The 25,560-nt window shown below is 52.4% G+C and overlaps 1 protein-coding gene across 1 annotated transcript; it reads right to left on the bottom strand.

Annotated features, from left to right (window-relative positions):
* Window positions 1-3,951: 3,951 nt before the first annotated feature.
* TCF15 (transcription factor 15 (basic helix-loop-helix)) lies at window positions 3,952-9,156 on the bottom strand. Its single transcript, XM_012665788.1, has 2 exons — window positions 8,632-9,156; window positions 3,952-4,026 (listed from the first exon to the last, which is right to left on the bottom strand). The coding sequence occupies exons 1-2, from the start codon at window positions 9,154-9,156 to the stop codon at window positions 3,952-3,954; spliced, it is 600 nt and encodes a 199-aa protein (XP_012521242.1).
* Between the last annotated feature and the right edge of the window lie 16,404 nt (window positions 9,157-25,560).

Genomic DNA, 25,560 nt, shown 5'->3' on the forward strand with positions numbered 1-25,560 from the left:
AGACGCAGATGGGGTTGAATGAAGACATTCAACTTTATATGTTCATCCCATGAATTGATGTTTCTGCAAATCCTCTACTTATGTAATGTCCTCACAATAATGCATTGTGTTTGTGAGTGTGCGGAGGTAGTTGAGAGTTAACTTGCCAAATATGCCACAGTTTTCAGAATTCTGTTTTGTGGTGTTTTGGTTTTTAAACTAACAAAAGCCTCATAAAATGGAAGTGGCCTGAGCTGATGAGGGAACCTAAAGTGGTGTGGGCACCCTGGGCTGGAGGAAGGGGCCCTGTGTTCTCAGCCCTGCTCAGCTCCAAATGCTGTGCAACCATGGCCCATCACTGTTCCTCTCTGGGCCATGGGTGACCTCTGAGGCTCTCCCATGTGTAACTGTGGAATTAGAGAGTCCAGCATGGCAAAGAGCGAGACCTGGGTTCCTGGTGGCCCAGTAGGACCTGGGACTTGTTGGGCCCAGTAGGACCTCAGGCAGGTTGCTTGCTCTGTCTCATCTCCGTTTCTTTATTATGAAATGATGGACTCTGACATTGTTCTTGTGCTGACGTATCTTGCAGCTAAGAAGATTTGGGTGGAGAGTGTGTCAGGGTCCAAGGTGACCTGGCTGAGGTTGGTCATTCCACTGGCTTCAGCCCTCGATTTCTTCTCCCTGAGCAAGTTTACTCCTCTGGCCCCAAGCTGGCCTGGAGAAGTCTGGCTGGGCTGGACCATCCTGGAGGTGGAGTGTGTGCGCTGCAGGATGGGCAATGTTAGGAAAATGGCCCCAGAGGTCTCGGTCCACGGCTGTGCTTAAGTCACGTGTGTTGCACTGGCCTTGCAGCTCAGAAAGCCCCATGGGCATTAACTCTCCATTGCCCAGGAAGACAGCAAGCTACAAAATACGCGTAATGGAGCACTAGGCAGCCGTGAAAAGGTATGCAACAGCTCTTTGAACACCGAGGGCCTCCAAGAACTATTGCTAAGGAGAAAAAAATATAAGTGCAGAGAAAAGTGTATAGAATGCTATCACCTGTGTGGAAAAACGATCTCTATGTAACTTGCCTACATACGCAGACCACCTCCACAGGAATCCCCAAGACCCTGATTAACTAACGTAGTAACTGCCTCTGAGAACTGGAACCGAGTGGCTGGGAGAGAATAGACTTATTGCCAGTTTATTTTCTTTTTTTGTCTTTTGAATGGTGAAGACTGTGTTGTCTATTTCAAAGGAAATACAATGGAAAGAACCCAGTATGGATAGAAGTACAAGAGCAGCTAGCTCCTGGGAAGCTGCTAATTGCATTTCTGGGTCTGCCTGCTGGGTGCCCGGGAGCGCTCAGCTTGTGAAAATTCATTGAGCTGTGCGCTTTCCTGAATGCGTGTTATACTTTGATAAAAAGTTTTAACTTAGTGTGCTGTAAAGGACTGTGGACATGTATGTGGAAGTGTGTGTTTAACACTCTGCAGGGTTACAGCGTTAATGGTGGTTATCTTTGGGATGGGTGATATTTCTAGGGTCTTGTAGCATTTTGAATTCTTTTTACAATGAAAACATAAGAAGAGAAACGTATAAATATTTTTTTTCAGAAATAGTAATCACGACAGAGCCTTTCTGGAAGGACACAGGAAACTGCTAACAGCAGTTGCCTTTGGGGCGGAGCCTGCAGGAGGTATGTACTTTTCACTGCGTACTATTGGATGCGACTTGAATTACTTACCCATGCACGAATGGTCTGTTAAAAACTATTTAACGAAGCAAAACAAATACATATCCTTCTGTTCTAGCTGCTTTCAGCAGTTAGAGATTGGGCCAGGGAGGCCCAGAGAGGTCAAGCGGTATCTCAGGGTGACCCAGCAAGCCTGGTGGCAGAGTGGGCCTCCAGCCCGACCACCCAAGTGTCTGCTCTGCCCCCACTCCCAGGCTTCCTGCCATTGACAAGGCCACAGTCTTTTTCCTGTGGCTTTGCCAGAGGCTGCCTGTACCTGGACCAGGGTAGGCGCAGGGAAAGCAATGTGCTTTCCTAATCAGCTCCCGAAGGGGGAAGCGCAGCCACGCTGGGACACAGGATAGGCACGACCAGTGTCCCTGGAACACGGGGGAAGTGAGGGAGAGGGCGCTTGGAAAGCTCTCTGGGCGGGACCCTGGCCCCTTGGGACCGTCCTTCCTCCACTTCTCATACCAAAGGGGCTAAGTGTGGTGGTTTCATGGTGTTCTCCAATGCGAGACCGGCAATCTGGGCAACCCCCTCGTGCTCCCTGGGTCTCCATTTTCGTCTGTAAGATCAGGTGGGTCAGGCTCACACTGTGGCATCCGGCACAGCACCTGGCTCACAGAGGGTGCCTGGCAATTTGTTTGCTGATTTGCAAAATGGGCAGCCTCAGTTAGAGGGTCAAATGTGCAGGGGTGGGTGGGGGCACAGCAGAGGGATAGGAACGTGGACTCTGGAGCCAGACTTCAGTGAGTGAAAGCTAAATAAGTGGTTGTTAAACAAATAAAATTCTGAAGTGGGCATATGAACATACCTTGCCAGGGAAAGGGCGGCTACTGGCTGTTCTCATCTCTCCTCGCCTCTCCCTCCCTCCAGGGTCCCAAGCTCCTCTGACCCTGGCCTCGCAGGGACACAGCCACAGCCAGACACAGCCAAGAACTCCTGGCTCTGCTGACCAGCTGTCCCCATCCCCACGTCGGCTGAATCTGTAAAATGAGGGAGACTCCAGTCCCCAGAGCTGCTGGGAGTATAATCAGGGTAACGGGGGCTGGCGTTCCACCTGGGGCACCTCCAGGGCAGGGCAAAGAGCTGCTTTGGGCTTTAAAGAGGACAGACGTCAGGGTGTCACCCTGCCACATGCCCGTGGGTGTCATTGGTCCTCCAAATCTCAGCTAAAACAGGGATAAGAATATTCCCCGTTAGCATATACTTGTCGGCACGTGGGGAAAACTGCATGCCTACGCGGCCTGGTGCACAGGCTTGTTTGTGATGGCATCGACGAGGACGGATTAAAGCACAGCACACTCATAAAGTGGAATAATAAGAAGCTAATGAAGAAATGAGGATGCCCTTTAGGTACTGATTTGGGATGATACCGAGCTAGATTAAGAAAAGAAAAAGGAGGGAGCAGAAAGCGTGTGCAATGTGCTGTCTCTTGTGTATTTGCTCGATTATTCGTAAGCAATGGGACATCACAGAACCCTGGTGGCCAAGGCTGTCTGCAGGGGGGAGCCGATGGCTGCAGCCCAGGGGCGAGGGGACTTTTCACCATATATCCCCTTGTACCTCTTGAATTTTGAGCCATGTGAATGAAATGAATATAGTCCTTATTCAAAAATAAATAAAATTAAGATTTCTTTACCAACCACAGCAGACACCTAACAGTTGTTCAAGAACATTTGATCACTGGCAGACTGTGAGGCAAGCTTGGTTCTCTCTCCTTCCCTCCTTCCGGAGAGGGGGCTCCACCTGCCTGCCCCAGCCCCATCCCTCCAGGGCTCAGGGCAGCACCTGTAACACGAGCTTCTCTCTAGGTGCAGCGGAGGGGACATCTCTGACCCCCAGTGTCGACAGGCCCTTCCCTTCCTTAGCTGGGAATGATGCCTTTTATTTAAAAATACCTTTTATTTTAAACTCACCAATTCTCTCTCACGCACAAACACCCACACTCATGCACACACACGCACATACTCTCTGTCACCAACAGTCTTTGTTTTTCCAAAAGTTCTGCCTTGTCTCTGACCAGCCAGTGCTGGGCAGGCTGGATGGGTCCTCACAGCTCTCCAGGGTGGGGTGGAGATGTCCCAGAGGCCCTGCCCAGAGGGTCCTGGGCCCAGGCCATTGTCCCCTGGTCCCTACATAAAGAAAGGTGGGCTCAGCTCCTGGGGTCTTCTCCCCTGTGCAGCCAGTGGCTGGCTCCTGGTCTCCTTCTCCAGGGTCCTGCTTGGAGCAAATGCCACAGGGGCCCAGATTCATCTCCGTGGCCCTCGAAGGGGGGCCACCCCCCTCACCTTCAAGCAGCTGCCCCCCAGGTCACGACGGCCACCCTGCAGGAAGGGAGAAAGAGGTGTTAGGAGGTTCAATCAGGTCAACATGAACACTGGAACCAACCTCTGTGTCCAACAATAGGGGACTTGATAAATAAATCACAGTTTAGCCACACAATGAGGTTCTCTGCAACAGAAAGCGGAAGAAACTCTTTATGGACTTGTAGGGAATGCTGTCCGATGACATTGTTTAAGGACAAAAGCAAGGGGCAGCCCGCGTGAATGCTCCTCTGTGCCGAGAGTTCTAGAGAGACGTGCACATGGGAAATTGCTAATGGGTTTCCTCAGAGAGGAATTTGATGATGGGGACACAGGATGGGAGGGAGGCTCTCTCACATTATATATATATTTTTTACCTTTTTCATTTCTTCCCCATGTGATCTGTTGTTTTTTAAAAAAATCTAATACATTTTAAAGCACATTCAAGGGCGAAACCAACCTCCCGGTGGTTCTCCCCACTGCCTGACCACATAGCGGTGGACAACTCATCCACCTTCAGAAGTAGACTGGGTTTCTGGCCTCCTGGCCTTCACTCATGGTGTCCCCTTTGCCAGGCAAATACTCCCACGCCTTGTCTCCCTGGGAAGGTTTCTCTATTTCTGAAATTGCCTGGCACTTCCTGCTTTTCTGGGGACATTCCACCAGGATACAACTCAGGAGAAGGCGGGGTCTCTCTTCTGTTCCCCTATCTGAGCTAGGAGCTCAGGGAGTGGTAGAGAAAAGGAGTTCTCCACTCGGTGGCCCCGCTTCCAGCCTAGGACCTGGCTTGGAGCAGGTGCCAATCAATGCTGCTTGAATCAAGTGGTGGCCATTGGAAGATGAGCTAACGGTGGCAGTCCCTGAAGACACCAGTCCCTCACCCTATAGGGGTGGTCTCTTCTAGCCCCTCTCATGGATATTTTCAGGTTGGATATGTGGGTTTCACCTTCCCTGTAAGCCAGAGAGGCCACACACTTCAGAGCACTCCCCCTTTTGAGGCCTCCGGTCTTCGAGTGACTGGCCCAGAGGCACCCAGCCAGTTGGTGAAAGAGCTGGGCTAGAAATCCACGTTGTCCAACAAGAGGTTCTGTTCTGGGGACACAAAGGTGTCTGAAATCCCACTGCAAATGCTTATTGCCCTGGGCCCAGCTAGATGATGATGGAAAAGGCCGCTTTCTCAGCCCATCTACAGAAACAGCTGACCATCTGGGAGCTCTGCCCCCTGCCTCCCTCCGCCCCCGCACCCAGGTTGGGGCAGATCCATCCAGATGCTAGCCCAGCCTCCCTCGAGGCTCTCACGGCCCGGGGACAGCATGTTCATTCACAGGCAGGGCTATTTTGAGGGCTGAGGCCACAGTCCCAGCAGAGCCCGGGGCTCAGGCTTCTCAGACAAAGTCTGGCAGGAGCGGCTGAGAAGGGGGGACAGAAGCGGGGGTGGGGGTAGTGTTGAGGCTGAGGGATAGAACATTGGCTTCCCCCCTTTCAGTCTGTGAGTCCTCAGGGCCAGGGAGAGCCACCTCCTGCTCCAAGTCTGGAGGCCATCCGGAGACCTGGGTCCCTTGAGAATGCTGGGACTGTCCACCTCCCTGAACCTCAGTTTCTTCATCAATGAAATGGGGACAAAATGATTCTTCTTGCCACCCCCGAGGTGCAGTCAAATGTGAATGCAGCTGTGTAAACTGTCAAGGGTGCTTAGAAGAGGACCTGACTAGGCCCCCGTTTGCTTGTTCCTTAGGAACTCAGCGCCAAGGGTCTTAGGAAGCGCCATGGTTAGGAACTGCGCTCAACTAAGACAGACCTAGGCTCCAATCTCTGCTCTGCCATGGGCCACCTGCTAGACCTCAGGCAAGCGATTTTATCTCACTGAGCCTCAGTTTCCCCTCCCGTAAAGGGGAGTTACTTTACAGAATGACACGAGCTAACACAGTTTACACAAGATGATACAGGATTATGCAAATGAACATAGGTAAAGCCCTTAGCACAGTGTCAAGAACAAAGTAAGTATTCAATAAATGTTCACAAGTATTATTAATATTATCAGCATCATTTGGTAATGGTGCCTCCAGAGCCGGGTACACCCACAGGGGAGAGCCTTACAAGATGACCCTGTCCACCCCCTCGCCCCACCAGGTAAAAAAAGGGAAAACAGGGCAGAGACAAGAGCCCTCGTTCCATCTTCCGCTTGCTATTTCTACCACAGAGGGCCACACCTAACCCCTCCTTAAATGGGAACATGGTACAGGGAACTGCTTCCATGGCGACCCCAACTCCAGACCAGCCAGGATGGGAGGCAGGTGGGAGCTCAGGGTGAAGGGATAGGATCTGGGGCTTTGGAGCTCTCTGGCCCCCAAAGCTCAGAAGGGAGCAGGGGCTCCCCAAGACAGCCAATTTTATTTTCTTCCAGCCGAGTCTCTGAGGGGCCACAGCTGGCCAGGATCACCCCTCTCTCTGATTCCCAGAGGAGGCTGTGGAGTTGACAGCATGGTTTCTGCACCAAATTTGGCTGGGTTCTTGGTCACACAGACAGATCCCAGGGAAGCAGCCAGGCCCAGGCGAGGCCCCTGTGAGCTGTGCGACAGGTCCCAGACGTGCAGGGGAGCCCCCTCCCTGCCTGTCTGCAGTGGGGGTGGGTATGTGACAGTTACAGGGCCCTCCCTCTCTAACCTTTCCCACTGCCCAATCAGGCAGGCCTGAGCTTGAATCCCGGCTCCATCATTGGCTGTGTCTGAACCAGTGGCAGCATCTCTAAGCAGGTGGGGATAACCATAGCGCCTTTTCCCCTGGCTGTTGAGGGATTTTCATGATAACTGGTGACAGTGCATAGCACAGATCAATGTTCATGAAGATGTTGTCATCAATGTCATTGGCCAATCTCTGCCTCCCCTCTGTGCTCTGCCACCTTTAACTTCTTACCTCATCCTTCTCTAGGCCCCGTTATTACTGTGCCTGCTTCCAGAACACTCTTCCCTACACCCCTCGCCTGCCTCTGTTCCCAAGCATCCTTCAGAAACTAAGCACAGAAGCCCCGTCAGTGCTCACTTGGGCTCCGGGCTTCCCCTGGGCTCTGACCATCCCTTTGTGCTCCCCCTGCCCCACCAACGGACCACAGTATCCCTGTCTGCCTCCCCCGGCCTGGCCCTGATGCTGCACTGTGAGTTCCGGACCGGTGGGTGGGGATCCACAACATGCTTCTCTGGGTGTTCTCAGAGCCAGCAGAAGGCAGCTGCTAGGTAGTTAAGGGTTGCTGAACTGAATGAGGGGTGAAAGGCGGTCAGGGAGTGTCACCAAGGGCCCCGTCAGCCCTTCACACCCCAGGCTGGATGCCTGAAGGCCCACCCCTGCTTCCCAGGCCAGCCTGGGGCACTGAGCGGGGCCCACAGCTAGGAGCAGCAGGGACCCTTGAGAAGACACTAGTCTGAGGCCAAGAAGACTGATTCAGGGAAACGGAGGCAGCCAAGTGGTGAGAAGCCAGGCTGGGAGTCTGACGAGCCAGAAGGGGATGGTCTGAGGCCAGGACACTAAGGCCTCCCCAGAACAGGTTAAAGCAAGAAACCGAGGGCAGCCATGAGAACCAAAGACCCGGGAGTCGGGGCCCTGACTCCCATTCCCCATGCCCTTTCATTTGGCCCCCAAAAGCCAGGCAGGACTCTCCCAGCCTCAGTTCCCCCAGATGTAAATGGGGGAAGCTGCTGGAATCCAAAGTTGTCAAACATACAGGTTCCTTTACTAGGCAAAGCCTATGCCAGAAAGAGGGACAGGCTGAAGATGAAGCGGGCTCCTTGGGACATGGGTCAACTTTCAGCCAAGAGGGCCCCTGGCAACCTGTGCTGTACCCAGCGCCCACCCATCCCCTACCAGCCGGGTTCACATCCTTACCCAGGAAGCACCACAGGAGCTTAGCTCCAGCTCATTTCAGCTGACACCAGAGTGCCCTCTCCCACCACCACATCCCTTTGGGGGCTGCGTGCTCTCAGGGGACCCTCATCTACTGGGTACTGCAGGCTCTTGGTTGGGGGTATGTGTCCCCCTTTCTTCTCAGTCTCCTGCTCTTGGGTCAGGTCTTAGGATGGGGGGCAATTTTTTCAAGGTGGGGGTCGCTCGGGGCAACGCACACCCAGCGAGCCCAGAGCCTGCATCCCGGCTCCCTAGCCGAGTGAATGTGGACATGTGATCTCAGCCCTCTGAGCCTCAGATCCTCGTCAGTGACAAAACGGGCAGAAAAACTACCTGCTGGACAGGATTTTTGTGAAGGTAAAAATGAGGCTGAGGCGGGCATGGAGCACAGAGGAAGAGCTCAGTTCATGATGGCCTTTGTTGTTCTGTCCTCATGCCCTCTTGCACGGAGGCAGGAGGCACAGCACACCTGTGGCTGGAGGGAGTACCCCTCGGTGAGCAAGTAAATCGGACCCCAGCTCTGAGCTTCCCTGCATCACTTCTGTTTGGGGGGCATGAAGCAGGTGGCTCTGTTCCACACCAAACCCTGGGCTTGGGGCGCCGCCCCCACCACTAATTCCACCGCGCTTCGCCCTCGCCTCACTGAGGCCTCTGCCTCTCTTTGGTACCCCAGAGGCGCCGTTCCCGGCCGACCCGACTCCGCGGCCGCAGCCGGGCGCGCAGGGCACTCACCCCCTTGCGCTGGTTGCTGAGGCAGAAGGTGCAGATGGAGCGCGGCTGGCGGCCGCCGTCGGCGGCAGCGGCGGCGGGGACGGCGCTCTTGGCACTGCCGGCCGCACGGAAGCACGGCTGCCCGTCGTCGGCCGCGTCGCCCAGCAGCAGCACGTTGGCGAGGTGTGCGATGTAGCTGGACGCAAGGCGCAGTGTCTCGATCTTAGACAGCTTTCGGTCCACCGGCTCGGTGGGGATGAGCGTGCGCAGCGCGACGAAGGCCGTGTTCACGCTCTGCGTGCGGTCCCGCTCCCGCGCGTTGGCCGCCTGCCGCTGTCGCACCACCACCACGGGGCCCGGGCCGCCGCCCGCCCGCCGCCCGCCCCCGGGGCCCGGGCCGCGCCGCGCCGCCTCCAGGCCCTCGCAGCAGCCGAACGACTGGTCCGACGCGTCGCTCTCGCTGCGGTTCTCCTCATCCTCGCTCAGCAGCCGCACGTCCGGGTACAGCACGTGCGCGCCGACGGGGCGCAGCAGCGCGAACGCCATGTCCCTGCGGGCTCGGAGCCCTCCGTTAGCCGCGCCCAGCCGTGTGCTCCCGCGCGCTCCCACGGCCCAGCGGGCCGCCGCCTTATAGCCGAGGGAGGGACCAATCACGAGGCCGCCCAGGCCGGGGGCGGGGGGCTCCGATCGGCCAATGGGGACGCACTCGCCGCGCCCCGGCCAATGGCGACGCGCCCACCGCCCCCGTTCCCCAGGTTGAAAGCGGCCCGGGAGCTGGTGGCCCACCCCGAAGGCTCTCAGTCCCTGCTGTCGAGCCGGCGAACGCCGGAGGTCTGGGAGGGCGGGCTGGGCGCGCCCAGAACCGAACTTCGAGCCTCAGCCTAGACCACCTTGGAGACCGTGGGCAGGTACCTTCTCTCTTGGCCTTAGTTTTCTGGTTCGGAACGTGGATGGCAGAGAAACGAGCCCAAGGCTTCCTGCTGTCGAATTCTAATCCTGTCATTGTGCAACTTTCATGTGCATAAGAATTGGGGAAGGAGCTTTGCCATTACCGATTTCCAGGTTGCCTCCGTGCTGATTCGGCATTTTTGGAATGGAGCCCAGGAATCCACATTTTGCACAAACAGATGGTGACAGTGGTGCTGTCCATGGAGGACGCTTGGAGAAACGCTATAATCTTTCCAAATAAGGATTCGACAGTCCCACGTCCCTAAGGACAAACTTAAACACACACACACACACACACACACACACACACACACACACACCACAAAGCCAAACAAAACCAAAACATGCAAATACTAGTAGTTCCATTCATTTGTTTATTCGTTCAGCAAGTATTTGTTGGGTCCCTACTATGTGTCAGGCATGGTTTTAGGTCTGAGGATACAGACGTAAACAAAACAAACTCTCTGTGCTCACAGAGCTGGCATTTTGATTGAGGTCCTACTGGGTGCCAGACCCCTGTGCTGGGTACTTTACTGTGCCCAGCAGAGGTTGTAAGACAATTCCCCTGACTCACAGGTAAGGGAGCTCTGACCTTCAGTGTGATGGGTGGGGAATGGGGGTGCTAGCCCCAGCCTAGCTGGCTTCACTACCTCTTAGACTCTCACCTCCCACCCCCCACATCAGCACACACAGGCTGTCTTTCCTCAATGCCTTCCTTCCTTCCAGAAACCTTAGATTGCTCAGGCTGTTACGTCCTTCTCCTCAGAGGCACTGGGAAGAATCGCTGAGCTGATGATGGCTGCTAGGGACCCCATCTCACTCAGGCCTGCTTCCCAGCTCCATCCGGGGCACCAGCTAAGCCAACATCCACTTGGCCTTCTCTCTTCAGCCCAAATGTAAGCCAGTGCAGCAGAGAGAGCACAGAGAGTGGAGCTGAAAGGCTTCTAGGTACATTTTGGCTCCTTTGGGCCTCAGCTTTCTTGAAGATGCCTCCTGGCTCTGCCATGCTGTGCTTTCCAGGCTTCACTGACCCAGGCCAGATTGGGGGGGCAGCGTGGAGAGGGATTGAGGGGTTTCCTGTAGCTGTTGGGAGAGGAGCCCCTTAAGTCTTCAGGACCCATGGTATTCGGGAGCATCTGTTCTCGCACCTGGATCCCCACCCCCTCCATCATTTGACCGTGACCCTGGCCAGGCTGGGCTTTGGGAAGGAGGAGAAGCAGCCTGCACAGCCCCCTCCCCGCCTGGCCAGTCCCACACACAGCCCCAGGCCAGGCTGCTGCTTCCTGAGCGATGAATTATTACCCGGGAGATTTCCTTCCCTGTCTGCGCCTCCTCACAGGGGCTCCCGGCTCCCTTCACTTTCGCTTTCTCCCCTTTCTCCCCCTACCCTCTGCTCCTGACCCTCCAGAGGCTGGAAATTCCTCTGTCCAGCCCCCTCCCAATTCCAGCTTGCCCTGGAGATGCCAAACAGCGTGTGATCTGGGCCCGGAAGGCGGAGCAGGGGCTTGCCTGGTAGGCTCATTCATTCATTCGCTCCTTAGGCAGGTTTAGACACATGGGAACCTGGGAGTATAATAAAACCATGAATGAGACTGAGGCGTGCCTCCTGCAGCCAAGAGGGGAAAGCAAGCCGTAAACAAAGAATTTCAGGACAATGTAGTGGGAGCAAGCCAGGCATCAGAGAGACCCAGCTCCAGTTCCAAGGTTTGCTGCCTCCTGGAGTCTCAGTTTCCTGCTCTGAAAACTGGGGATAAAAATAGTACCCATTCCCAGGGCTGGTGATGGTTCTGTGAGTTTATGCCAACAAAACTGGGTCTGGCACATGGCGAGTGCTGAATACCTGAGAGGAGTCTGTGCTATCGTTGTTAGGGGCTGGCCCCAGCCACCGCCTAGGAAAGGGCTGAGCAGTGTTGACTCTGTTCTAGGCCTTGTCGCTGGGAGTGGGGAGGGGGTCCTGCCACATTCTCAGCCCACTTACACAGGGACCTCATATATTGAAATGATAATATTATTGAGGGGTTACTATATGCCAGGCACTCTTCTAAGCACTTTCTCATTTAATCCTCAGTTATAGCCTCATGAGCTAAGTACTACTAATATTCCCATTTTACAGATAAGTAGACTAAGGGACAGAAAGGTTAAGTAATTTGCCAAAGCTAGCAAGTGGACAGAAATTCTTTGATAAGTTGCTTCTGGTGGAGATGAGAGGGAAGGACCCTTCCCCAAGGTAGTTTAAGCCCAGATGCTCACAAAACTCTGCTCCAGAGACAGTGGGCCTAGTTAGTTGCAGAGCTCTGGTTTTGATGGGTAGTGGATGCAAGTTTGAAGCCAGAATGGAATTGCTCAAAAATAGAGAGGAGGCTGACGCTGCCGTGTGTGCCCTCCGTCAGCGCTGTACCTCTAAGGAAATGTTGGGCTGATCCTTAAAGACTATCAAGTTGAAGGAAGTGCTAAATTATTTATCCTGTCCAGGTACCCATCTGGCTCAGGTTACCCTGACACAAGTTCCAGGTGTGATAGAGTCACCAAGGTGACGTAGAAGATCAAGATGATGTTAAATAAAACCATCATTTAAGGAGTGCTTTGAAAACTCAAGGAGTCCTGTTGAAAATCCTCAAGGTGAGTGTCAGGTACCCAGGCCCCAACCCAAGCTCAGCTGCCGACTATGCCCATGGGCAGTTCTCCTTTCCCCTGCAGGCTACACAGTATGGGGAGTGCAGGGAACTCTGACCTTGGCAGACTGTATTACCCCCAGTTCCAGCTTTGGTAGTCCAGCCTAAGAGAATAGGATTTCAGAGCAAGAGTGAGATTAGAGACAGAGAAATCTGGGAAAGCTTCCTGAGGGAGGTGGCCTGGATCAAGTTTAGGGAATCTCAGTTACCTTAAATAAGGGCGCCCCATGATGAAATTGTTTCACTCTATCCTCTGTGGCCAATGACAGTGTTGGCACAACAGGTGCATTTGTGGGTCGCTCTCCTGGGTTGGCATGCAGACGCTGCTATCTGCCTATACAATATCCGTCCCTCCTCCTTATCAACCCTGATTTGTCTAGGGCAGCAGTGGGCCTCGCTATAAATGCTCCTCTTCTCAGCCTTCCTTGCAGCCAGGAGTGGCCATGTGGCTCATTCTAGCCAATGGGATGAAAATAGAAGTTCCTAGGGAGGGCCTGCTTCCCCAAATGAGATGACAAGGTCTCCTGAGAAGGCTTTTGCCTTTTACCCTTCACCTTCTTCCTGCCTGGAATGGAGATGCAATTCTTGGAGGTATAGCAGCCAATTTGAGCGATGAAGACAACAGTCACATGCTAAGGATGGCTGAATGAAAAGCCAGAGTATTTGGATCCTCGATGATTTCTTTGAGCAGTGACAGTAGTCCCCAGCCTCTTGAAAAAAATAAAAAAAATACTCTGATTTGGTAAAGGCACTATATTAGGTTTCAGTTACATGTAGCCAAATGCAAGCCATGATCAATACATCCAGGTCTCACAATGAATAACGTTCACGCCATGACCGTCTACAGCATACTGTGTGCCAGGCACTGAACTAACTGCTTTACACCCAGTGTCTCATGTCATTCTCACCATCGTAGACACTGGGTGCTGTAATTATCATCACGTTACGGAAGGGGACATTGAGTCCTGAGGAGTTAAGAAGCTCATCCAGGGTCACCTAGCTAGGAGAGTGACAGAGTCAAGATTTGGACTTGGGTCTCTCATTTTCTTAGGTCTGTGTTAACAGTTGTGATGGTTTAAAAACATGACCTCCGCTCTTCCCATCAAGATCTGGGTGGGGTCTGGGCCCTGTCCCTTTGAGTCTGAGCAGGCTTGTGGCTGCTTTTACCAATTGAACTTGACAGAAGTGCCCCTGTGTGACTTCTGAAGCTGGTCATAAAAGATGACGCGGCTCCTGCCTTGTTCGCTGGAACCCTCCTGCTTGGAGCTCAGAGTTGCCACGGAACAAGTTTGATGCCCTGAGGCCGCCGTCCTGTGAGGAAGCCAGGCCACTCAAGAGGCCACGGGCAAGTGCTTCCGATTAGCAGTCCTACTCTTTCAGTCCCCCAGCTCAAGGAACAGATATGTGAGTGAAGATGCTTTCCCATGATTCCAGCCCCAGCCCTTGGTCCCCCCGACTCTTGAGTGTTCCCAGTGGAAGCCCCAGACATCGTGGAGCAGTGACAAGCCTTCGCTGCTGTGCCCATTCTGAATCCCGAACTACAGAATCCGTGAGCATAAGAAAATGGTGGTTTTAAGACACCAACTTGTGGGGTAATTTGTCACACAGCAATGTTAATGGTAACTGGAGCTCGCTGCAATGCCTCCCAGATATTGTTTTCATACATAAAATACCAAATCCCTGAAAGTACAGTCAATCTCATTATTTGCTGTAATGATATTCTAGAAAGTCACTGTAAACACTGAATTAGCAAATATTGGACCGTTGCTCTTAGGGGAAATACAGGGTTGGGTTCCTGTGAACCTCTCTGGTCACATTTTCATCAACGCACCGATACATAAGCTTGTTTTATGTGTGTGACTGTTGAAAGACACCCTGTTTAATATATGTTGTTGATTCATTCACACCGAACTCACCACCAACAGCTCTATACCTCGTGCCTGAACAATGCCCATCTAACTCACATTGTCTTCTCTGTAAGGCACGTCACAGCCTGCTTGTGCTTAGGAACACTAGACAGCACTTCAGCACTACACTTGGGGGGCCATTTTAAACTGCAAAGTCACCAAAAAGGCACAACAATTTGTCAAATGTGGCGCTAAATAGATTGCAAAGAGGACGCTCGTTGACGGCATGCGGGCTGAAACAAGGCAGCGCGTCCGCTAACTTGTTTGACCTCAGCTGGAACCACGTGCATCAGGTGGCTCCAGTTTGTCATGACTCCTGGCATATCCATCAGTGATCATGAAAGTTCTGGCAAGTATTGATTTGGGGGCTACAAATAAGTTTTAGCGAGTAGGTGAGTCACAAATATAGAATCGGCGAATAATAAGCATTGACTGTTATTTGGTAAGTTCGGGGCTTGCAGTCTTAATAATTGGAGAAAGAGAGACACAGAGCAAGTGAAGGGGTGCCCAAGAGCCTCGCTTCTCTGCTTTGTAAGGTGTGGGTGACGAGGTCCACGCTGTCGGGTTTGCGGAGAAAAGGGGTAGTCTCGAGGACAATAACTACATTGTACAGGGCTACATGCCGGACACTTCACATACCTGATCTCGTTTAACACTCGCAACTACCCTACGAGATAGATCCTATCATTAAGTCCGTTTTGCGGATGGGCACCCTCAGACCCAACAAGGTTCAGGGACTTTGCTCAAGAGCTTCCAGGCAGGGCTGGATCTCACAGCTGGTCCTGTCTCAGCCCCACGCCGAATGCTTTCCCACCCTGCTTTCCAGACTTGCCTGGCGCCCGTGCTCATAAGGCGCTCGGCCTGGTGCCGGGCACACAGTAGGCTCACGGCAAGTGGACGCTTTGATGAAGATCATAAACTGGGATCTGGGGACTTTGAGGCCGTTCTGCCAAGCGGGCTGGGAGCACCAGGGCGGGTGGAGGGCAGAGTAGGAGCTGTTGGGGAGGGAACCGAGTCTGTGCGATGGGGAGGCAGGGCGTGGAGCAGGGAGGATCTTGAATCAGACCCCTGGTCACCTCCCGCAGAGGGTTAAAGCAGCCCAGCCTCCTTCCGGCTGAGCGGAAATCAGATTTTGAGAGCTGAGCAGGGCTCCGGAGGGATGTTTTTCTTCTCCATTTGTCTGCTTGTGGCTGGCCCATAAAATCCCCCGGAACTCCATGCTGGACTGAGGAATTCCTGCTCAACAGGGACATGGAGAATGCAGGCCGGGCGGGGCACAGTGTGGCCCCTTATCAGAGCAGAGACCACCTCCACCTCGAGGCCCCAGCTCAGGCCGCGTGATCCCCGCTGCAGGCCTCACAGGATTCCTTGGTGGTGGGGATGGCATGGGGGGAGGGAGCAGGGAGAGGCAGGGTGGGGGTATGTACAAGGAAGAAGTGACACCCCCTCTCCACCTTTTTCAAGGGGGACTTAGGAGATGAGGAGTAGGAGGCAACAGGACGAGGTCAGGCTGTGGCGCGTCACTGGTGTGTGATGCAGGTTCCCTCTGTCATGCTGGGTGACACTGGTCGAGTCTCAGCCCATTTCCTCATCTGTGCAACCAGGGAGGCTGAGCGAGATGACCACCACGTGGAATTTCCTAATCAGAGCTGGCATCCTGGGCTCCATCTAGCAGGCACCTTGCGTGCATTTCCTCCCCTGAAGGCAGTGCAAGCATCATCGCCCCCATTTCACAGGTGAATAAACCACGGCTCAGAGAGGGGAGATGGCCTGTCCAATGTCGCTCACTAGAAGGGGTGATGCAGGATTGAACCCAGACAGCTGGTGCCAGAACCACCTCTCCTGTCCCCCTTAACGAAAGTTCCTAGTCCTCCTTGTCCTGGGATGCCCTCTCCCTTTTCGCTTGGCTTGATGCCCTCATTCTTTAAGACTCACCTCACGTGTCACCTCCTCCAGGAAGCCTGCCCTAACTAGCAAGCTGGGCTGTGGGACACCGCTCTGGGGCCCAGACCCCTAGCAGGTTGCTGTCTGTTTTGGTTACTGGGCTGTGAGCCCCGGGTGAGCAGAGCCAGTGCTGATTCTCCCCTGTGCCTCCTGCATCAGCCAACACCAGAAACTTCCGATTTGCCTTGAAGATTCTAATGCATGTGGTGGTTTTAGAACATGGCTCCTGAGGAGTGGGGTCCAAGTCTTCTACTTGAGTCTGAGTGGGCTCGCGATGGCTTTAACCCATAGAATATGGCAGAAGTGACTCCGTGTGACCTCTGAGGCTGTTCCCCGGCACCCCTGTTCTTGGAGCCCTGAGCTGCTGTGTAAGAGGTCCAAATGCTCTGGGACCACCACGCTGTGAGGAAGGCCGGGCCACATGGGGAGGCCATGTGTAGGCAATTCCTATCTTCAAGCCATCCCGGTTTGGGCTTCCAGATGATTCCAGCCCTCAGTTGTTGATTCATACCCAGCCTTCGAGTCCTCCCAGCTGTGGTCCAAGAGGCCATGGAGCAAAGGCAAGCCATCTCCATCATGCCTGGCCCAACTTCATGAGCATAATAAGATGGTTGTTGCTTTAAGGCGTTGAGTCTTGGGGTTGTTTGTTACACAGCAATGGTAACTGAGACAGTCTATTGTCCTGGGCACATCACTTTATCTCCAGCCAGGATTACTGCAGCCGTCTACTCGCAGGAATCCCTGCTTCCTCCCTCTCCCCTCTGCAGCCAGAGAAGTCTTTTTAATGCATAAATCAGACCATGTCTCTCCTCTACTCAAAACCCTCCGTTGGCTGCCAGCTCACTAAGAGCAAAAAGAAATCCTGACAATGGCCACAGCCCCTGTGAACTTGGCCCTCTCCCAGCCCATTGCCTCTCTGTCCCATCTCCTACCCTCTCCCCTCGCTGACTCCTCGCCAGCCACACTGGCCGCCTTGCTACTTCTCCATTGCCAGACATTCCCTGCCTCAGGACCCTTGCACTTGCCTTGCACCTGGTCTTTCTCCAGGTGTTGCTGGGTTCAGTCCCTCATTTTGTTCAAGTCTCTGCTCAGGTATCGCTTTGTCAGTGAGGCCTTCCCTGTCTGCCCCATTCAACGCCACAGTCCTCTCTCCCTGCTCCCAAACCACTTGACTTGCTCTCTTTTTCTTTTTGCCATGGCCCTTATAACTGCCTAACATGCTGTGCACTTTGCTTATTGTGTTTATTATTTATTGTCTCTTCTCTACCCTCCCTCACTCCCCCACCCCAGAGTGCCAGCACCACCAGGCAGGAATCTTTATTTACTGTCTAATGTAGTCCCCATGCCTCTCTCAGTACCTGACACTCGATGGTGGTTTGCCGAATGAATGAATGAGCTGAAGGAGCCCAGAAGAGGCAGCTGCCTTTCCTGGGCTATCTGTGTGGGCAAGCAGAGGGGGTTGGGAAGGGGCAGGAGCGGAGAGGCCAGGTTGAGCCAGTGTGGCCAGGGCTGGAGGACATTCCATGGAAGTGAGAGCTTGCTGCTCCTCTGGGGAGCCCTGGGGATGGGAGGGTGCAGGACGAGGCTTTGATGATGCAAACGGGGGTGACTCCAGGCCTCCCTCCTTCCTGGTCTTGCGTGCCTCCGACCCTGCCAGTAAACAGGATCTCTGGGCAACTGCCTGAGAACCCTGCCCAGTGCCCCAGAGGCCTTGACTTGCTTCTTCCTGTGCTATAAATCGGGTCTCTTCCAGCTGTGACATCCTGGACGCCATGGGGGAGGCAAAGCAGACAGGTTTGTTGCAAAGAGCTGTGTATGGCCTTGCACAGAGCACTGCACCTTGATTTCCTCGTGAAATCGAGTGAGACAATGCGTGCAAGCCCTTTGTAAACAGAGATGCTCTAAGGACCTGTTAGTGGGCAGAGGCACCGGGAACAAATCCCAGCTCTGCCACTGAGCTCTGTGTCTTCATCTGTCAAATGGGGCTAATGGGAGTCACTAACTTCCTAGGGCTGTTGAGGGATTCAATATGCAAAGAAAATTCTTAGCATCCAGTAAATGTGCAATAGATGTCAGCTGTCCTGAACGGTAACTATTACAACGATAGAGCATCAGACGTTTATTGAGAAGCTATTTGGGAGCCCAGGAGCCTCAGTTCACACCCCAGAGGGGACGGCGGACTTGACACAACACAGGTTCAGCCCTGTGCCTTTGTGTATATCCCCATCCTGTCAGAGACTGTTTCCCGCACGCAAGACCACCCCCCCCGCACCCTGAGAAAGGCCATACCTGTGAGCACATCCCTTCCCTAACATGTGCCACAAGAGTAAACACCTTGAAGCCAGCCCTGTGTGTGTGTGTGTGTGTGTGTTGGTGGGGAAGGGGAGTTCAAATCCAGACCGTACCACTCCCCAGACGTGGAAACTTAGACACATTCCTTTATTGCTCTATGCCTTCAGTTTCCTTATCTGAAAAAGGAGAATAATAATAGTACCCACCTCTTGCAGTCACCATGAGGACTGAGTGAGTTAAACTACCCAGCATACCATTTGAGAGAGTGCTATTATCTTCGTTCCACAATGGGTAAACTGAGGCTCAGCCAGGAGGAAAAACTTGGTTCAAGCCATCGGTTGTCATGTTTATTGGTCCTGAGTTGGGATTAGTTTCATTACACCATGAGAAGCCCCAACCAGGGAACTCGTTGTTTGTGAGATATCTCCTTTTATCTCTTAGTCATTTTTTAGTTAAGTGGGAGCCCGTGCTAATAACTTATGAAAAATGGATAAGAGAAAAACTTAACCTTGAGAAAATGTTATTTGTGAACTTCTTTCCAGAAGAATTGAAGAAACACTGGGTCCTGGTATTAAAAGGTCTTGGATTCCAGTTTGAGATGCACCAAGCAAGGTAATAGGGAGTCCTTGAAAGTTCTTGAGCAGGGGGAAGAATGAACTTAAAGGATACGAATCTGACAGTATGTTTGGGTCAATTCAAGTTACTGAGACTCAGACTTGAGATTTGAGAGGACCCCTGTGGCTGCCCTATGGGGAATGGACTGTGGGGGCCAGGGCAGAAGCTGGAAGCCCAGGGAAGGGGTGCTTGGACTGGGTGGTAGGAGTGGAGGTGGTGAGAAGTTCCAGATCTGTTTTGAGGAGATGGGACTCAGAGTTTATCGAAGGGCTGGTGATATGTTGCATATTGCAAATGCACATGCCTTTGACCTAGTGTATCTGCTTCTGGGGCTTTGTCTTAGATTTATACTTGCACATGTGTGAAATGAACCATCTCAAAGAATGTTTACAGTGGTGTGAAGGGGGAACCGAACAGGCCAGACAGGGCCAAGTGTGGGTGGGGATGTGGAGGCAGTGCTGGGGTGTGGACTGGAGCTGCCATCTGTCAAGTTAAATGTGTCTACTGAGGTATATAAATGATGACCCCCAGTTCTTTGACACTCCTCCCATTGAGAGGTGGGTCTATGTACCTGATCTCTGAATCTGGGCTGGCCTGTGACTGCTTTGACCAATGTCTGTGGTGGGAGTGGTGCTGTGTCAGTGTCCAGGCCCAGGCCTTAAAAGACTGGCAGCTTCTCCTTCCCCTTTCTCACAACAATCACCTGGGGAGGAGTTAGCTGCCATGAACGAAGTCCAACCACCCTGAGACTGCCATGCAGTGAGGAAGCCCAGCTAACCATGGAGAGGAGTCCTGTAAATGAGATACTACGTGACAGAGAGAGTGCCCAGGAGCATGAAAGCTGCAGACGTGAGTGAAGAAGCTGTCTTGCTCTGTTGCCCAGGCTGGAGTGCAGTGTTATGATCATAGCTCACAGCAGCCTCGAACCCCTGGGCTCAAGCAATCCTCCTGTCTCAGCCTCCCCAATAGCTGGGACTACATACAGGTGTGCACCACCACGCCCGGCTGAAGAAGCCATCTTGAAAGGGAACCTCTAGCCCCAGCTGTCTCAGCTGATACCATATGAGCCACGCAGCTGAGCCCTTCCTAAATGCCTCACCCACAAAGTCATGAACAAAACAAAGTGGTTGTTTTAAGTCTCTAGGTCAAGGGTAGTTTATTGTGGTACAAAAGACAACCAGAGTACATATACACTATGATTCAGCAATTGCACTCCTGCATACTGGCTATATGTCTTACAGTATTCTCATTATATCCCGTAGAGGACATGGCCATGTTGTTGTGGCAGCAGGGAGTTCGAGGCCACCCAGGTGTCCCTAAGTGGGGTGGTAGAGAGGAACATGTGGTGGATGCAAGGAGCCGTAGCCAGCAATTAGAAGCCACAGAACAAGCCATGTATACAATTGTGTCATGTTCCACAAGAAGACTTACACACCACAGAACACACATAGAATGGGTCTACAGAGGTGCAGAAAATGGGAAGGGGAAATGGGACAAAAGAGAATAACTAGGGAGAGATAAAACAAAGGAGGGTGTGCAAGGGTCAGTGCCGATAATCTGCCATGGGCTGAGGTTTTTGTAAACTCAACTCTCTACAGTTGAAGTATAAAAGATTACAAAGGCAAACAAAATAAATGTCTGCAAATAGGGGCTTGGCTAAATAAATTATAGCATGACCACGTGATGGAGTACAACAAAGCCATAAAAGTGAATGGGGGAGCTTGCTGCGTACTAGCATGGAAGGAACTCCGAAGTATGTTGATAAGGGATGGAAAAGATGTAGAAGAGTGTGTATGACAGGCTTCCATTTGGGGGAGAATGGAAGTGTGTGTATTTGCACATGTGTTTATAAGCAAGTGGTATATCTGTGGAAGGATATCCAAGGTATCCTGATACAAGTGGGTGCTTTGGGGGAGAGATCCAGGTGTCAGGGGTCAGGAGTAGATGGCACTTTGGAAGAGCAGGCACCCAGGAGCTGTGCTCAGAGGAGGAATTGCCACTAACAATGGGACCCCCTCCTCCAGGCCAGGCCTATGCCAAGTGCTGGGGCTCAGAGGGGACAGGGAGCCTGCCCTACCCACGAGATGCTCAGGGTCCTGATTCTGCCCCACCCATGATGTGACCTCAGCCGACAAGCCGGTTGGGCACTGCCCATCCCTCTGCCCACCTCAGCTGCTGCCCTTGTCCTCACCCACCACTCACTGTCAACTCTCTCCTTCCTTCCGCCTGGAACACTGCCCCAACTCCTCATATCCCCCTGTTATTAAACACACAAACAAATACAGAGAAAAATAGAATAAAACCCCACGTACCCACCACCCAGTTTAAGGAATAAAAATTTTCAAATACAAGAAGGTGTAGTGGTTTTAGATGTGTCCACAAATTCTTTGACACTCCTCCCTTCAGAAAGCAGAGTCTAGGCCGGGCACGGTGGCTCACACCTGTAATCCTAGCACTCTGGGAGGCCGAGGCGGGCAGATCCTTTGAGCTCAGGAGTTCGAGACCAGCCTGAGCAATAGTGAGACTCCATCTCCACTAAAAATAGAAAGAAATTAATCGGACAACTAAAAATATATAGAAAAAATTAGCCGGGCATGGTGGCGCATGCCTGTAGTCCTAGCTACTCGGGAGGCTGAGGCAGGAGGATCGCTTGAGCCCAGGAGTTTGAGGTTGCTGTGAGCTAGGCTGACGCCATGGCACTCTAGCCAGGGCAACACAGTGAGACTCTGTCTCAAAAAAAAAAAAAAAAAGCAGAGTCTAATTCTCCCCACCTGCGAGTGTGGGCTGGGCTTGGTGACGCACATCTAGTGAAGAGAATGTGGTGGAAGGAAGGTTTGAGGCTAGGTCATAAAAAGGTTACAGCTTCTGCCTAGATGTCTGTCTGTCTGTCTCTCAGTGCTCACTTTTGGAATCCAACCACCATGTTGCTATGGAACCCAGGCCGCACGGAGAGGCCCATGTGGAGAGGAACTTAGTCCCTCCTCCCTCCTCCCGGTCCCTGACCAACAACCAGCACCAATCTGCCGGCCATGCAAATGAGCCCCCTCTGGCTTGGCAGCAAATTCTTCAGCCCACCCCCGCTCCCAACTCCCACCCCAGTTGACATCTGAATGCAACCTCTTCGAGGACCAGAACCACCTGGCTAAACCACTCCCAAATTCCTGGCCCCCCAAAACTGTGAGATATAATAAATGACTATCATTGCTTTAGGACACTATGTTTTGGGACGATTTGTTATGCACGAGAGAGAGTCAATACAGAAGGTATCGCTTCCTGACAGCAGCAATCCTCTTTTGCACCTCAAAGAAACCACTGTCCTGATATTTATTATTCCCGTGAATGTTTCACCTTTTACTACATATTATAAATCTTTACACAATACATGGGACTATGTTTCATTCTTAAAAATGCGTAGAAATGCCCACTGTGTAATACATGCATATCATGTGGATTATATGCATCCTATCCACGTGCTTTCTTCCTTCCACGGCGTGTGCGGGACACCGTCTGTGTTGAGGACGCAGCTGCCATTCCCTTGCCCTGCCGGCCAGCACCACGTTATATGCACCACATGTCATCGCAAAGGCCACGTTGATGAACATTTGGGTCGTTTCTGGTTTTTGCCACAACAGTGCTGGTGACATCCAGCCGCCCTCGCCCCCTCTTCACATGGCAACCTCTTGTCCTTGGAGGTCTCAGCTCTAATGTCACACTCCTGAGCCCCCAGCTAATGGGCACTCTGTCCTCACACGCCCCCCAGGCTGGTCTCTGTTGGTATTGCCTCATTGTTCTTTCCAGCACCTACTCTGTGTGGTCAGCATCCCGTTATCTATTCCTTGCTGCAGCTAGAGGCTGAGGCCATGAGGGCAGGAGGGGCAGTCAGTTTTCTTCCCACCTTTGCCCACACCTGGCCCACACCTGGCACACAGCCCTCAATCAAAACTGTCGCATCGAGGATGGCTGAGAACAGCTTCCTCACTTTGGGCCTTGGGTTTCCCATCTGCACGGTGGAAACTCTAGATCCATTTCAGGTGACTTTAGTTCAGCTCCTGGGAGCTGCCTTAGATTTTATTTGAAAAGAATGGCCACCGTTTATGTAACAGGCCTGTTCTAAGCTGGCTCATGCATCTTCTCATTTCAGCCACTCATCGACCCTCGGAAATAGGCACTATTACCATCCTCTATTTACAGAGGGGTAAACTGAGGTAGAGAGCTTAAGCCACTTGTCACAGGACTAGCAAGTGGGGGAGCTGGGAATTGAACCAGGGGAAACTATCCAGAGCTCACTGTCTAACCCTGGGGCCACCCTGCCTCAGTGGCTCCCACAGCTGTGGGAGGCAGAGGAGGAGGAAGTTTAAGGACAAGGGTGACCAGGAAGACACAGGCAAGATAGGCAGCTGCTCTCTTGAGGGCCCCTTGGCCAGCCAGGGCATTCTGGTGTCCCCATCACGAGGCTCTGCCACTTCCCCACTCCCTGTCTCCCAGCCCTGATGGTTTTAAGACATCCTACCTCCCCACATTCGGCTCCCCTGCCCCAGCCCCAGACTCTACAGAGTCCTGTGTGTGTCAGCAGCCCGTAGCCCTCCCCCTGTAGCGAGGCATCTCCTTCCAGAAGGGCTCTGGAGACTGAACCCAGAAGTTGAGATCTGGAGTCACAGCCCAGCTGCAGCGTGGCTGGGCAGGTTTTGGACAGTGGCAGGTTAGGTCCGAGGTGCGGTTGGGCATCTTAATGGGGATGTTGAGGCGGCAGTTCAGGGTGAGACCTGTACTGGAGACACACTTTAAACCATCACTGGCATGCAACTAAAGCCACAAGACTGGTTAGAGTACTTTGCAGGAGGGAATGGACAGAAAAGAGGCTACAGCATAAGAACTTTCTACAAGGATACAAAGATATCTAAGCACATCAGCTATTTGTTTGAGATTTATTAAATAGATACTTATACTATTCTAAGTGTTTTTCAAATAATAATCCATTTAATCTTAATAACTGTCCTGTGATGTAGATACTATCATCATTATTATCAGTATTTTATGGAGATTAAGAAACTGAGGCACAGAGAGGTTAAGTAACTAGCCCAAGGTCACACAGCTGGTAAGATGTGGACGCAGTTTTAAATCCGGGCAGTACAATTCCGAATCCTTGTGCTTCACTGTCACCACGTGCTGCCTTCACCACTGTGTATCAGTTCCATACAAGTGGGTGCCCGTGGTGGCTGGGGGTAGGGGGAAAAGGAGATTGAGAGGAAAAATAAAATAAAATGGAGGATGTGATGTCTGTGAGCTATGACTTGGGAAATGGGATTAACCCAGCTCTCTGCACCTGATGCAAAAATGAAAAAGGAGGAGGAAGGGGAAGAAGAAAAAAATCTTAGCTGGGCTCTCCAGGGCATGATTATAACAAGCCCCCGGCCCCTGAGACCCCTCCTTGGCTGGGCCTACTACTTCTCCAGGCTCATTCCTGACCCTCCCCACAGTGTCCCAGTCACCCCCGGCCACACCCTGTCCCAGAAACCCACTTGATCCTAACTTCGAGGCTTCGCTGGTGCTGTTTCCTCTGTCGAAAATGCCCTTGCCTTCCTTCACTATCTCAGGAACTCCTACACATCCATCAAAACCCAGCCTAAAGGCTCTTTCCTCCTTTTCCAGTCTTCCACTCCTCTGGGCTCCCACAGCCCTTTCTTTGCACATCTCTCTTCTGGTTGGCTCAGCTCAACCGCTGGTCTCTCCTAGGGGCCCATGAGCTCCTGGGAGCAGGGACCGGGTCTGGCTCATCTCCGTAGCCCCCATACTGAACCCAGAGGCTGGCACGTGGCGGGTGCTCCACAAGGACAGGGATCATGCCGCTTCTACCCACCTTCGTAGCTACAGTGTCTGGCTGACAGTGGGTGCTCGATACATGTGGTCGGGCAGATGAACGAATATGGGGGTGAAAGGATGAACAATGACATCAGATCTATTTCCCAATAGCAGCACAATCTCAGTGCTGAGAAAACAATTCACAGCTCTGGATTCATATTGCAGAATTTTGATCCTAGACCCTTTGTTCTTTGAGCTATAGGATGTTGCTGAAGAAGAGTCCTTGGGCATCACTTCTTCCAGCTGTGTGACCTTAAGCAAGTTTCTCAACCACTCTGTGCCTCAGTGCCCTCATGGGTGGTTGCAAGAATGAAATTTGATCATGTGTGCCAAGCGTTTAGCCCAGCGCCTGAACATCACGCATGTTTATGTACCTATGCTGGTGACCTATATCTGTATCTGGCATTTTCTTTGGAAATGACGTCGGACTTACAGAAAAGTCTCAACAGTAGTGCAAAGAATTCCTGTATACTCTTCACCCAGATTCCTTAAATATTAACATTTTGTTATCCTTGCTTTATCATTCTCCCTCTGCACACATTTTTGTCTGAACTGTTGGAAGTAAGTTGCAGCTGTGACAGCTCTTTACTTCTAAATTAATTATTCCACGTGTATTTTCTAAAAACAAGAACTTCTCTAAAATCACAGTACAGATACAAAATCAAGACATTAACATTGATATACTACTACTGTCTGTCCTGTAGACCTGTTGA

This window comes from Propithecus coquereli, unplaced genomic scaffold (genome assembly GCF_000956105.1).
Source record: "Propithecus coquereli isolate 6110/MARCELLA unplaced genomic scaffold, Pcoq_1.0 Scaffold122, whole genome shotgun sequence".
NCBI classification, from domain to species: Eukaryota; Metazoa; Chordata; class Mammalia; order Primates; family Indriidae; genus Propithecus; species Propithecus coquereli.

Bases quoted from the DNA above. Each gene is read 5' to 3' on its own strand.
- TCF15 (XM_012665788.1), bottom strand. From the start codon at position 9,156: ATGGCGTTCGCGCTGCTGCGCCCCGTCGGCGCGCACGTGCTGTACCCG. The intron at 4,027-8,631 runs GTGAGTGCCCTG...CCCTTCCTGCAG, and splicing joins TCAGCAACCAGCGCAAGGGG to GGTGGCCGTCGTGACCTGGG.